Raw genomic sequence first — 13303 nt, forward strand, 5'->3', positions numbered from 1 at the left:
AGTGGGCCCCAGCAGTGCTGAGCGAGGGGCCGTGTTTGCAGTGCGGCGGGGCAGAAGTGGAGGCCTGCCCCATGCCGTCGGTCCCACACAGCCCCGCTCTCCACGCTGCGTGTGCCACGGCGGGCAGGAGAGGAGCTCACTAATGGCTCGGGACAAGCGCTGTGCGAAGGCAGAGGCTTCCCATCAACCAAATCCTCTGTCAGAGCCGCGGCTAAGCAGTCCCCGGGGACGGGGGCTCAGACTGTCTAATGCACCGGGCGCAGCAGCCGGCGGCGTGGCGGGGAGCGTGCACTCGGGCCTGGGCTGGGGGGGCTGCAGCACTCAGCCGTGGGGCAGGGCCTGTGTGGCTTCTTGCCCCCCTCCGTGCTGCTCCGGGGTGGGGATAGTTCAGCCAGGGCCGCTGCGGATCTGCTGCAGCCGCCGAGGGGTGCGCGCAGCCTGGCGCGGCTGGAAGCGGGCGTGGAGCTGACCCGCGGCTCTGCAGCAGCGGTGGGGGGGGGGATCCTTTGGGGGGGATGCTGCTTAACCCCCCCAGGATCTTCCCCCACCCCTGGGTGCTGAGCAGGGGTCTGGCCCCCGCCAGCCGGAGCAGGTATCAGCCATGTTGGGGGCTGAGAACGAAGGGCTGCATCGGCTGCCTCCTGCAGCCTGCCCTGCCCCTCCTAAGCATCCCTGGGGGGCCGAGGGCTGCTTGGACCCACGCTCGCGCTCAGGGGTCTTGCAGGAGTGGGGGTGACCCCCGGCGGAGCCGGCTCAGGCTGTGCGTGGTCCGGTCCGTCCGTCTCCGTCCGTCCAGGCTCCGCGGGGGCAGGGCAGCTCCTGCTCCATCGGCCACAGCACGCTTCACCCTTGCAGCCGGGAGAGAGTCGGGGAGGTTGTGCCCGAGCCATTAACCGTTATGTATTGGGGGCAGCGGCGAGGGAGGGGCTGGCGCCCTGAGCTCATTTTACGTGGCTAATTATCCCTGCGGGTGCGAGCGCAGGATTCCTGGTCGCGGGGCCCACGCTGCCGCACATGATGGATGTTTGGGTTTATTTATTGTATCTTTTACGGCGAAGGCAGATGCCAGGAAACTCAATCAAGGGAGGAAGGTACATGCTGTCCTCGCTGCGGGCTCGCCTGCCTCCGGGCGGGGGCCTGACGCCTGCAGTGAGGGACCGGAGCCAGGACTCCTGGGTCCTCCTCCCGGCACTGCGGCGGGGTCAGGCCGGGATGGGGCCAGGAGCCCGGGCCTCTGTGCTGCGTGCCTCCGACGGGCGGCAGGGGCCGTCTCTGTCCCCAGAGCTGCAGTGGGGGTTGATGCTCCCCCTGGCCTAGGGGCTAGCGTCGGGTGCAAGGGGCGGAGAAGGGCACAGCTGGGAGCCCTGGGACCACCGGCCTGGCTGTCCTGGGAGCCGTTCCAGGGCTCACGGGCTGTGCCGCACGGCTCCCGTCGGGTTTGCTGCCCGTTGCCCTCCAGCAGCCACAGTTCCCTGCAGAGCCTCCTGCACCTGGCCCGGCCGGGCGCGGGCACCGGGCGCTCTGCTCGGCACCCACCACGTCCCAACGGGGCAATGCCTCCGTTGTGACCCAGGCCTGTCTGTCGTGCACGGAGCAGCGGTGCTCCCTCGCCCTCGCCCCGAGCAGGGGGTGGGGAGCGCGTTGCAGGTGCCAGGCTCATGCCGGGCGGTGGCGGGGGGCCAGGTGGAGCGGAGGGGGAGGGCAAGGGGCAGCCCAGTGCCGGTGTCCTCAGAGCCAGCAGCGAGCTAGGCTTGCCTCCGGCTCTGGATAGGCCTGGCAGGGAGCCGCGGGCACTTGACTGCTGGCAGCAGAGCCTAAACGGGCAGCTCCGGCGGGAGCAAGGGCCACGCACAGCGCCTGCTCTCACGGCCCAGCCTGGTCTGAGCTTTGCAGCCCAAGGCCGTGAGCTCCTTGGCCCCTGAGTGCTGTCCGAAGGAGAGCCTCCCACGATCAGCATGTCCCATCCTGATCTGGGCCCAGCCTGCTGCGCAGGCTGGTGCTGCCACCGTGGCACCTGGCATCGGTGGGGAGGGTCTGTGGGCAGTGCGACGCTGCGGCGTGGCCTCGCCATGTGGCTGTGGCGTCTTCCTGGTGCAGGGGAATCGTTGCCTCCCGCCTCCCCCAGCCCCTGCCTGGCTCTGCCTCCTCCATCCCTGCCCCAGCTCACGTCCGGGGTCCTGCCTTTGTCAAATTGAACATGATGTCAAATTAGAGCCATCACGGGGACAGTCAGTGCGAAGCACCCTGTTTAATGAGGCAGCGTTGAAAATCAATAACTTAATTGCAGCCGTTTGATGGACTTTTATCCAATTTATACTGCTCCTGCCCTGCTACGTGTGGAGCATGAGGACGTGCTGCTGTGTCTAGGCCTCGGGGAGGGGAGGGGAGCGGGGGCGACTGCAACGGCCCCTGGCCTCCGTGCAGGCTGCGGCAGAGGGAGCCGGTGCTGCCGTGACGGCCCCGGGCTCGGCCCCCCCATGTAGCCACACGCTGGGGGCTTAGCTCCAGGGGAGACTGCCCTTCGGCAGTACCTGAAGGGGCAGCCGGGCTGTGATGTCCCTGCCCCAGGCACCGTGCGGACCTCCAGCCCCTCCCCAGGCAGATGCTCCCAGCTGTGCTCCCCTCCCCAGGGCAGCGTGTCCTGTCCCCAGCCCCGCAGACACCGAGGCTCAGAGCGATGCACTCCCAGCAGCTCCTCCCAAGGCAGCAGCATCCGTCCCATCCTGCTCCCCTGAGGAGGGGTGCTGTCCCCACTGCTCTCAGCGCTGTGCACGGTCCTGCAGGCCACTTCCCTCGGCCCAGCTTGCTCACGCTCATCCCTCTGCTTTGTCTCCCCGGCCCAGGCACGTCTGTGATGCAGGTGATGGCGTCGGACGCCGATGACCCCACGTACGGCAGCAGTGCCCGGGTGGTGTACAGCGTGCTGGACGGTGAGCAGCATTTCACGGTGGACAGCAAGACAGGTTAGTGCCTGCCGGGCAAGGGGACTTGGTCTCCTGGGGCCAGGCACCGGTGCAGTGGCTGGTCCGCGCAGCCTGGGGTCGGGGTGGCTGGCCGGGGGTGCTCGGAGGGGCCCTGCTCAGCCGCCAGCATCTGCGGCTCCGGCCGGCGCGGGGCGCAGCGCAGTGCAGCGCAGCAGCCTGGCTACAGGCGCACAGACCTCTCGGTGGGAGCAGTTTAAATGCTACCAGAGGGGCTCTACCAAAGGCTGCGTTGTTATCACCAGGGCTTTGATTAAAGGTAACACTTTAATTTAAGGATCGGTTTATAAATGTTCTATTAATATTTAACGAACGCGCAGGAGAAGCTGCTCCGTTCCTTAATAACCGGTAATGGAGCCGTTGTAAAATGCGCCGGCTGTAAATCCCGAGCGGATGGTGCGCTGACAGCCCGGCGCAGAGCAGTGCCTTGCCGGGATGTTGGGGTGTGCGTTCTTCTGCCCGCCCGGCCAGGCTGCTCGTTACCTTTAGCTGCAGCCTCACTTGCCGGGGAGGGAAGAGGCTTCAGCCGTAATCAGAGGTTGAAGGCACGGGGCGTGCGGTGAAGCGCCAGGAATTTATTGAGCGTCGGTAGGAGCGCTGTGTCCTGGCAGCACGTGGCTGGGCCCGGCACACCGGCTCCCCTCCCCAGCGGGTCCGGCAGCCAGGTGGCCGGGGCCCCGGACAGGGCGTGCCATGCAGATGCTGTGGCGCGGGCAGGGATGACTGGTCCCCGCGAGTCGATTGTGCAATCGCCTCCTGTCAGGCTGACATTTCTCCGTGCTGCTCTGGGCCCCGGGGAGGCAGCTTGTGCAGGTTTGAACCAGACCCGTTCTGCTGTTGCTGAGCAATACGAGCAGGAGCGATGAGCAGGCTGCCTGTCGTGTGCACACAGGTGTAAGAGCTAGGGTGTGCATGCATGCGTGCGTGCACGTGCTTGTGCCGAGGCACGTGGCTTCTGAAACCCGGGGCTGGGGCAGGCGCACCTGGTGCCCCCAAAAAGCCCGTGTGAGCCGCCAGCGGTGGATGGGCGCGAGTGAGGCCAGACGGGCATGGTGGCTCTTCTCTTCTGCGGATGGGGGCCGTGGGGAAGGGTGTCCTGCTGCTCCAGGAGGAGGCACGGCTGCCTCCCCGGGTCCTGTCCCAGCCGGCCCAGATGCCCTTCCTGCGCTGTCAGCACCACGTATGAGTGCCTTTCACCCCTCCCTGGTGGGTGGGTGTGGGGCTGGGGGGGAGCTGCTGTTCAGGGCAGCTCTCTGCCCCTCCTGCATGCAGGTGGGACTTGCACGGGTGCTGGGGGGGCTTGGCCTGAGTAAGGGCTGGGTGCAGCCTTGAGCAGAGGCCCAGGACTGGCCCCCTGGAAATGTGGGCGTAGGACGGAGAGCGCAGAGCCCTGGAGCTCGGGCCATGCCGGCGCTCTGGCTCCTGCCTTGCACCCCTGGCCGGGGCCCTACGTGGAGTCCTGGGACTCCGAGCTCCTGGGATTCGACTACGTGGCCCTGAAACCCTCCTGCTAGACACTGCGCTGCAAAGGGGTTTGGGCTGGCTCTTCTCCAGACACTGATGCTGCTGGAAGAACGGACACCCTCTCCAGAGGGGCTGCTCTGAGCCGGCACCTGGGGCGTGCAGGCTGGTGGCCGAAGGCTGCCGATGGCCCTCAGCGAGCTGCCGGCTCCAGGACTCTGGAGATGTGCTGTGCCATGCCGCTCCGTGTCCCAAGCTGCGATCCCACTTTGGCTGCCAGCATAGTCGCAAAGCACCGCGGGCATCCCCCGTCCCCAGAGACGGAGTCGCAGCCTGCGCAGGATATGTTTGTGGGGGGGACGTGGGGTCGGCGGCGCTGCATTGGAGCCGCGTCCCCCAACCCCCGGGGCTGTTCTCCAGCTGTGGCCAGGGCTGCGGGCTGCAGAGGAGGGTGAGCACCTCCCTGTGCAGTGCTGCGGCCGGGAGCCCACCCTGACCCCTGCAGAGGCCCCGCATCTACCCTGAGCACAAGGTTTAATTGCCCGTAGCCGCAGCGTAATGCGCAGAGCCACCGCTGTTATTAATGGTCATAAAAAGATCCATAAAAGCCTGGCACGTGCTGTTGCTGATAACATACGGCATGAAGAACAACACACCTTCCCTCTGGCTGTGATCGGCCTCCACTGGGCTCCCGCCCGCCCGCCCCCATGCGGGCAGCTGTGCGGCACACTCCACGCACACATCTTCCCAGCCCAGGTGCCAGCCTCTGCCCCCGCCTCCCTCTCCTGTGTCTGTCTCTCTCTCTCCGTGCCCGCATGAGAGCGACGTGGGGGCATGGGGAGAGGCAGGGCACGGCTGGTGCGCTGACTGCCAGGAGGTGGCTGGGCAGCCAGCTCCTCTGCCTGCTGGAAGGATCTGGGAGCAGCCGGGGGGTGCTGGGGTTTTGCTGCGTGCGCAGCAGCACCTAGCGCAACGGGTCCTGCCTTGAGCGAGGTGGGCAGCCCCTCTGCCAGCCGTGGGGCGTGGGCTGCCTCTGCTGGCAAGGAGCGCGGCGGGTGGCGATGGGGCGCGTGCACGCCTGCATCCCCGTGGGGCGGGGCGTGGTGCGGTGTGGTGCGGTGCGCCGTGTCGCTCGGCCCGTCTCCGCCGCGTGCATTGGAATGCGGGGAGCGCGGAGCGCAACAAAGCGCTTGTGCTGCAGCTGAGCTGTGCCGGCATCTGTGGGCTTGGGAGGATGTGAAGAAAGAGCGTAATTGATGTTTACAAGCTCTCCTTGCCTCCAGAAGAACAGCAGCCCTGTGGCGTCTTCCAAGAGCCGCCTCCGCCAGCCTGTATTGTGTGTGCTCCAGCCCCCAGCGTGTGCCTGCACGTGCCCGGGGCCCTCCTGCCTGTGGCTTACGCAAGCACAGGGGCTGCAGGCACCGGGGTCGTGTTGGCTCTGGATGTGCCCATGGGCACTGTCTGTGGGGCCAGAGCACTGGCCCTGGCCTGTTGGGCAGGTCCAGGCTTGGGGACTGCGTGCAGCTCTCCCGTTCCTCCTCCTCCCCTCCCGCCAGCTGCGGGCTGCACAGCTGCTGCCAGCTGCCTGGCTCTGCTGGAGGCAGCAGCGGTGAAGTGCAGAGCTGGTAGTGCACAACCACAGCCTGCCTAGGGTGCAGGACACGGCTGCGGCAGAGCGATCGCTCGCGGGGACGTGGTCAGGCTGTCCGGGAAGGTGTGCGACTGGCTAGCACGGCTCTGCACGGGCTGCAAGGGAGGTGTCCTGAGCACCTGGGCGGCAGTGCATGGTGGAGCCTGTCTGGCAGCAGTCGCAGCTGGTGCCAGCCCTGCGGCCTGGCGGATACGCAGCGAGCTCTTCACTGTGCTGCCTCTGTCTGCAAGGACGGCTCAGCATCCCCGTGCACAGGGCAGCTCCCTCCAGCGCGGGGAAGGAGCCTGTCCTCGCGACGGGGGCGGGGGCTGTCACCAGGGCTGGGCCCAGGCTCTGTCCAGCTGTGCTGGTCTGAGCAGACCAGTCCCAGGAGCCTCCCCCTCGCCACAGCAGTGCAGAGACCTGGCCTTGGTCGAGACCTAGCCACCGGTGCATTGGTAGCAAGGGAAGCCTGGGCTGGGGCGTGGGGCCGCCGGGTGCGGCCTCAGAGCTGGGGGGAAAATGTGCTTCTGCTTCTTCCCCAGAGTCAAAGGGGCCTGCTCCTGCCTGGCCCCTGCCCGGCGGCACCGAGCACGAGGTGTGTGCAGCGGTGCTCACAGGTGTGCCCTGACACGTGTGACCCTGCTCCTCCCAGGGGTGCCAGATGCCTGGGCCATCTTGGGATTGTGCTGCTGAGTGGGGCAGGGACAGGTGCCGGGGACGTGCTCCTTGCAGAGGTTTCTCGGTGTGGGTGGGAGATCCTCGGCCCCTCTCCAAGGCACTGGCCCTTTAATGAAGTCCAGGACAGTGGATGTGTTTACTCTGCAAAGTGGAAATGAATGTTTAATGGCAGGAGGGATCTGGGATCCGGCGCTTCTGTGTGTTGTGGGGCTGGGGACGGGCAGACGCAGGGCTCCCTCCCCTCCCCGCAGCTGCCCCTGGGCAGGCAGCCTGGGCGCCAGGGTCAGTGCAAGCAAGGGGCTGTGCCCGGGTCGCTGTGTGCGGCAGGGACAGGGCTCTGCTCCTGGGACCGGCCCAGCCGCTCGTGCTGCGGCTGCCTGCTCCTCCCTGCCGCGCCACAGTGCCGGCCCTGCATCCTCACGGCCTGCCCAGGGGGCTGGGACCTGGCAGCCTGGCAGCTACCCCCGCGCAGAACTGAGTAGCCCACGGCGCTCGCCCTCTTGGGAGGCGTGCCCGTCTCGCCCACGAGTGGCTCCGTGGCGGGGAGCTGATGGTGGTTGTGTGATGTAGCGAGTGTCCCCTTGCCTGGCGACTGCTCTGCGATTCACCTGGCTCACGCTGGAAGCTGCGGGCGGCCAGCACCGGAGAGCGTCGTCCTGCATCTGCATTATTCACCCATAACAGACGCTGACGGGGCTGGGAGACGGGCCGGGTTTGTGGCGCTCTGCGGAGGGCCATGTCCACGGGGCCAGGAAAGCGCAGGGTGGCTCCCCAGGTGGAGGGGGCGAGTCACTGGGTGCGGGCAGGTGGTGCTGCCCCGGTGGTGCGGGTAGGTCGTGGCGGGTGGTCAGTCCCTTCCTCTGCTCCATCCACGGCCACACGAGGAGTTGGCTCCTCTGCGGGTGCTTTCCCCTGCAGGCGGGCTGTCTGCAGAGCCCCGCTCCGGCCGCGGCGGGGCCTGGCGTCCTTCCACGAGGCACCTTCTGCACCTGGTCGTTCACGAGGGAGCCTCGGTGCTGCCCTGGCACCTGCTGCTAGGCTTCCTGGGCAGGTGGGCACAGTCTGGGGGGGCTGGGAGCCCGTGGAGCTGGGGTTTGCCGTCCTGGGGCAGTGCCTGGCATCCTGGTGCAGGGGCAGCCGGCTGTGCCCAGGGCCCAGGCCAGAGAGGCGCTCCCGGGGGCACGGCGAGGTCTATAAATAGCAGCGATGCTGCTCTGGCCACGCCAAGCACCTGCGCAGCATCTTCCCTCCTCTCCCCATCCATCACTGCCAGGCTGACAAGGATCATTTTCATCATGAAATGCTTCAGACCCCTTTAATTAGCAGAATCACTTAAACTTCCAGGAGATGGTGCCGTTCCCAGACGCAGCCTTGGAAGGGGAGAGAGGGGCAGGGCTGGCGCCAGCCCCCGGCTGCTCCTGGGATGCCCGGGTAGGAGCCAGTCTCCTGTGGATGGCAGGCGCGGGGGGCCAGGCCGTGCTGGCTGGCAGGGCTGGTGACCGGTGTCGCTGGCTGGGACCCAGCCCTGCTGTGTTCCTGGGCCAGAGGCCACAGGACCGAGGCAGCACCCCGTCCGGCCCAGCGAAGCTCCCGGGTATCATGCTAGTGGCTTCCCTTGGTGCCAGCGAGCCCCTGCGGTGGGTGCGACTCCTGCGAGGGAGGGCGCCGGCGGGGGCAGGTGCAGGGAGCAGCGGGCCCGTGGGAGCCTGCTGGGGGCCAGGCCAGCGAGGTGGCTCCTTCCCGTGGAGGCAGGGAAGCTGCTCCTGGAGAGCCTCGGTAATTGCAGAGCTGAATGTCAGGCAGGCTGGGGGACGGGGGGGCTTCCTGCCCATGAGAGCCAGGGAGCTGCAGCCCCAGGCAGGCAGGGGTCCATCACCATAAATCCTGCCTGTGATAATCACTGCGATAATTGCTACCTGCAGGGGAAGTGGGGAGGGTTTGGCATCTCCGCACCGCGTCCCCTGCGCCTTCCACGCTGGAAATGTCACCAGAGACGGCGTTTCTGCCCATCCCCCTCCCGGCTCCGGGCAGCGGGTGGCGGAGCAGCATTTTCACCACGAAATGCTTCAGACCTTGGGAAGACATCCTGCATATCCCCCCACAGCTCACCTGAGCGCCCAGCGTGCCCGCCGGGCTCAGTGCTGCCCCTCTGCCCCTGCAGGCGTGATCCGCACGGCGGTGGCCGACCTGGACCGCGAGACGCAGGACCGGTACGAGGTGGTGATCCGCGCCACGGACATGGCAGGGCAGCTGGGCGGCCTGTCGGGATCCACCACCGTGACCATCGTCATCACGGACGTCAACGACAACCCCCCACGGTTCCCGCAGAGTAAGAGCTACCCTGCGCCTCATTTCAGGCACCGGCACATCTGCCCTCGGGAAGTGCAGGCCGGGCACCCAGGGTCTGTCCTTGCAGCAGGGACAGCCACGGCCCCTGGCAGGGTGGTCTGGGGATGGGACATTGCTGAGACTGGCAACCCCGGGGCTGAGTGAGGCATCCTAGGCTGCTGCAGCCAGGCCCAGCCTGCCCGGGGGCCTGGGCTCCGGAGCGTGCTGGGTTCAAGGGGGCGCTGCCAAGTCCAGGGGATGGAGCACTGCAGAGAGCATGGCAGGGAGATGCATCATCTGGCCTGGCCCCTGGCAACCCCCCTGAGACCCGGGAGGGCTGGGGGACCCCAGCTAGAGATGGGTATGATACCCCTGCTCATGCCCCCCCACGCCCAGCCCTGTCTGTCCCAAACAGGTCCCACCAGTGCTTGGTCGGGAGTGCTCGGGGCCAGCCCAGGCGGTGCCGTGACTCCCCGCCCCTCTCCTCCCCTGTTGCAGAGATGTACCAGTTCAGCGTGGCAGAGACGGCGCCCACGGGCACGGCAGTTGGGAGGGTCAAGGCGGAGGATGCCGACGTGGGGGAGAACACGGACATGATGTACCAGATCAAGGATGAGGAGGGTGTGGAGTTGTTTAGGGTCACCACCGACAGCAACACCCAGGAGGCTGTGGTCCTCGTGCAGAAGGTCAGCAGGGGCCAGGGCGGGCTGGGCTGGGCTGGGCTGTCCCGCGGTGGAGAGCTGGGCCCCGGTACTGGAGAACTGTGCCCAGCACGTGGGCTTCGAGCAGACCCTTGATGCAGGCAGGAGCGAGCAGCGGCTCGCCAAGGCCGCTGCCTTCCAGTCACCTTCCCGTAGCAATAATCACCAGGTGATTAATGATCCCCATGCCGCCGGGAGCTGCTCGCGCCTGCCCTGTGCATGCTGATGTCTGCATCGCGCAGTGGGAGCGGGCAGGGGTGTCCTTCCCGCAGGGCAGCTCCTGACGGCTGTGCCCTCCCAGCAGCGCGGGAGCACGGGCTGCCGGGGGCTCCCACCACGCTCCCTGCCCTGCCCCCAGGGGGTTTTGCAGGGGGCTGGGGGTGCCCAGCAGGGGGCAGGGCAGGAGCGTGGGCTGGAGCTGCCCCGCTGGCGCTGGCTCAGGGAGGGCGCCGCTGATGCCAGCCTGTTGCACCGCAGCCGCTGGACTACGAGTCGAAGCGGGTGCACACGGTGGTGGTGGAGGCCCTCAACAAGTTCGTGGACCCACGGTTCGTGGACCTGGGCACCTTCCGGGACCAGACCATCGTGCGCGTGTCCGTGCTGGACGTGGACGAGCCCCCCGAGTTCCGGCCGCCCTCCGGCCTGATGGAGGTGCAGGAGGACGCCCGCGTTGGCTCCGTGGTGGGCGTCGTCACCGCGCTGGACCCCGATGCTGCCAACAGCCCTGTCCGGTGAGCAGCTCGCCCCTCCCGGCTCTGGCCCTGCGCCGCGATTGGGAAGGGCGTGGGGGGCGCGGGCGGCGCGTGGGCAATGCAGGGCTGGCGGGTGAGTGACCGGAGAAGCGTGCAGGGCCTGGCCGGGGCAGCTGCGGCCGCGTGAGGGACAGGAGTGTCACTGGCAGGTGATGGCTGCGTGAGTGGCACGGGCGTTGGGGTGATGCTGCCGCAGACTTGGGACCGACCGACCGACGGGCGGGCAGCAGCCGCGGAGCCCGAGCCGGCCTCAGCGGTGACTTGAAATGACAGAAGGGCCATGAGGAGGAATGACGTTGCTGGTGGTCGCGCGTGTTGGGGGCCGGGGCCGGAGCCGGAGCGAGATGCCGAGCGCGGCAGGGGATGCGGAGCCAAAGGCACCTGCATGTGGGCAGGGGCCTCTTTCAGGCAGCGGCAGATTTGCACAGACCCTTCCCTGCCACAGCCAAGGGGCTGCTGCCGAGCGAGGCTCTTATTACTCGGGGCACAGAAGTGGCCCCGTGGCTCTGCCAAGGGGCCTGAGTCGTGAGCAGCGTGGACGAAAAGCTGCTGTGCTGAGCACGTCCTCAGCGGCTGGAGACCCCCCTTGCAAGGCCGCGGGGCCGGGGAGAGCAGCGCGCTCTGCAGCGCAGGCCTGCGGGACTTGGGCTCTGCCGCTTCGGGCAGGGGCTGTTGCTGGGGTGGAGGGCGAAGCAAGGGAGCACGCGGGCCGCCGCGGCCCTCACGTGCAGCCAGTTCCCATGACGCGCTCACGCAGGAATCGTCCCTGCATCTGCCCCCAGGCCGACAGCTCCTCAGGAGCCCGGTGGGGCTCCCTGGCGGCTCCGTCCCTCTGTCCGTCCGCTCGGCTGGTTGCAGCGCCTGTCACCGCAGAGCATGCCGCGTCCCCTTCCCCTGAGCCGCCTCGGGGACGAGCCTGGGGCTCGGGGCCAGCTCGCCCTTCCCGTTGCAGCAGCGCTGGTCCCACGAGCTGCCTGCATGGGGCCTGGCGCTGCCCCTGCTCTCCCTGTGCAGCACGGGCAGCCCCGGCGCTGACATGGTGCCAGCACCGGCTCGCAAGTCCTGCCAGTGCCCAGGCGGGACGTGACCCACGCTCGTCCGCGGGAGGCAGCCACGTGCCTCTTCGCCTTCCAAGCACTCTGCTCCCCGGTGGGGCCGCGGAGCCGGCGTTTGTTCTCGTGAGCGCTGCCGGCAAGCGCAGCCCCTCCTGACAGCACTGCCGGGGTTTGATCCGGCCCTTGAAGTCCGCACTGAACCCTCTCAAGTTGCCACCGCTCGGCAGATTCCCTTCAACTCGGGTCCTTTGTTGCTAGGGAGGAGAAGGAAAGAGGCTGGCTCTTCCTTGGCGGCGTTTGCAAGGTCTGCGTGCAGGAGCGGTGCAGGCGCAGCCGTCGCCCTTCTCCTCGCTGCAGCCTGGCACTGGGAGGGGCGGCTCGCTCTCCCCTCGAGGCGGCCCCGGGTGCCTCTGGCCTCATCAGCATTTCCAACTCCTGCTGACTCTGGGCTGCCTCTAACAAGGCTTAGGGGGTATTTTTAGCCAAACGGGCAGGAAGAGCCATCATAGGTGCCCAAGGCCCCGTCCACGGCCTGTCCCTGCCAGAGCTGGCCTGTCCCGCGGGCTCCCCTTGCAGCCTGTTCCCAGCCTGGAGAGCCCCCGGGGTGCGAGGGAGCATCTCAGGGTGTCCTCGCCTCCATTTGGCTCGATCCCACGTGCTCCGGGGCAGGGCAGGATGGCTACAACCAGGCCCCGCACACACACAGGTGCCTGCAAAAGGCTGCTCGGGCCCTGGCGTGACGCGCGTTCTGGGAGCGGCGGGCCACGCGGAGGTGCACAGGCAGCTTCCTTTGCGCCCATCCGAGCCTGGGGACCGTGCTGCCCTGCAGAGATCCTGCAGCATGGAAGGGGACAGAGGGAAAGGCATCCCAGAGCAGCAGCCCGCTGCCTCGTGGGCCTGTCGGGCTGGCCGAGGAGCCCTGGAGCCGCTAGCTCAAGCCTCAGGCCTCCGGGAAGCGCCGGCGGCCAGCGGGGACTACGTCGAGGGCCGCACCAGCACTGGAGAGCCAGCGCCCAGGGAGGCATCTGCCACAGCAGAGGGGCACGTCCCTGCCAGGCGCTGGCCTCTGCGATGACGGCAGCCGCTCGGAGGCCTCTCCGGGCCGCGGCTGGATGCTGCCGGCTGCAGCACGGGCGCCGCGCCAGAGCCAGGGCTAACGGGCACAAAGCTCTCCTGGACGTGCCCAGAGGGGCATGAAAGGCCACGGGGACACGAGCAGGAAACCTTTATCTGACGAGAAAGCGCTTTTCTTTGTCCCGTCCCTCATTCAGGCGCTGACAAAGCCGGAGCCGGGACACCTTTAGAAGGAACGTTCTGTTCCAGTTGGCTTTTGGCTCCCGCGCCGCGCCGCGCTCCCCGCGCAGATGCGATTGCTCTCAGCCGCGCCATTGTATTGGGGAATACGTTGATAAACTGTGTACGTGCGCCTGTGGGTATGGGAGCTTTTTGTTTTCCTCTCGGCAGCGGGAGCCTGTGGTCTGATTGCGCGCGTTCCAGGCGTTATCAGCCCTGGGAAGATGCTGCTTGGGATTTAAGGTTCTCAGAGATATCCTTGTTTGGCATTCACCAAATCCAGAGACATGTGTTGGACACGGGCATTTTATAGACGCCAACAACGCAGTGAGCACTACAACCTGCTTCTGCACAAAAGGGAGAGGAGAAAAAACAAACCCAACAAAAAGCTTTTCACACCCTGCTTGAAAAGCTTCCCATT

The 13303-nt window shown here is 67.2% G+C and overlaps 1 protein-coding gene across 4 annotated transcripts in view; it reads left to right on the forward strand.

Annotated features, from left to right (window-relative positions):
• The window catches only part of CDH22 (cadherin 22), a 72639-nt gene that overhangs the window by 35905 nt on the left and 23431 nt on the right, over window positions 1-13303 (forward strand). For all 4 annotated transcript variants that reach the window (XM_059713081.1, XM_059713080.1, XM_059713079.1 and 1 more), the window contains exons 5-8: window positions 2844-2963; window positions 8915-9082; window positions 9580-9767; window positions 10260-10513. In XM_059713081.1, the coding sequence (XP_059569064.1) occupies window positions 2844-2963; window positions 8915-9082; window positions 9580-9767; window positions 10260-10513 (730 nt within the window). The remainder of the gene's footprint in view (window positions 1-2843; window positions 2964-8914; window positions 9083-9579; window positions 9768-10259; window positions 10514-13303) is intronic.

The sequence above is a fragment of the Alligator mississippiensis genome, chromosome 9 (genome assembly GCF_030867095.1).
Source record: "Alligator mississippiensis isolate rAllMis1 chromosome 9, rAllMis1, whole genome shotgun sequence".
Classification (NCBI taxonomy): Eukaryota; Metazoa; Chordata; order Crocodylia; family Alligatoridae; genus Alligator; species Alligator mississippiensis.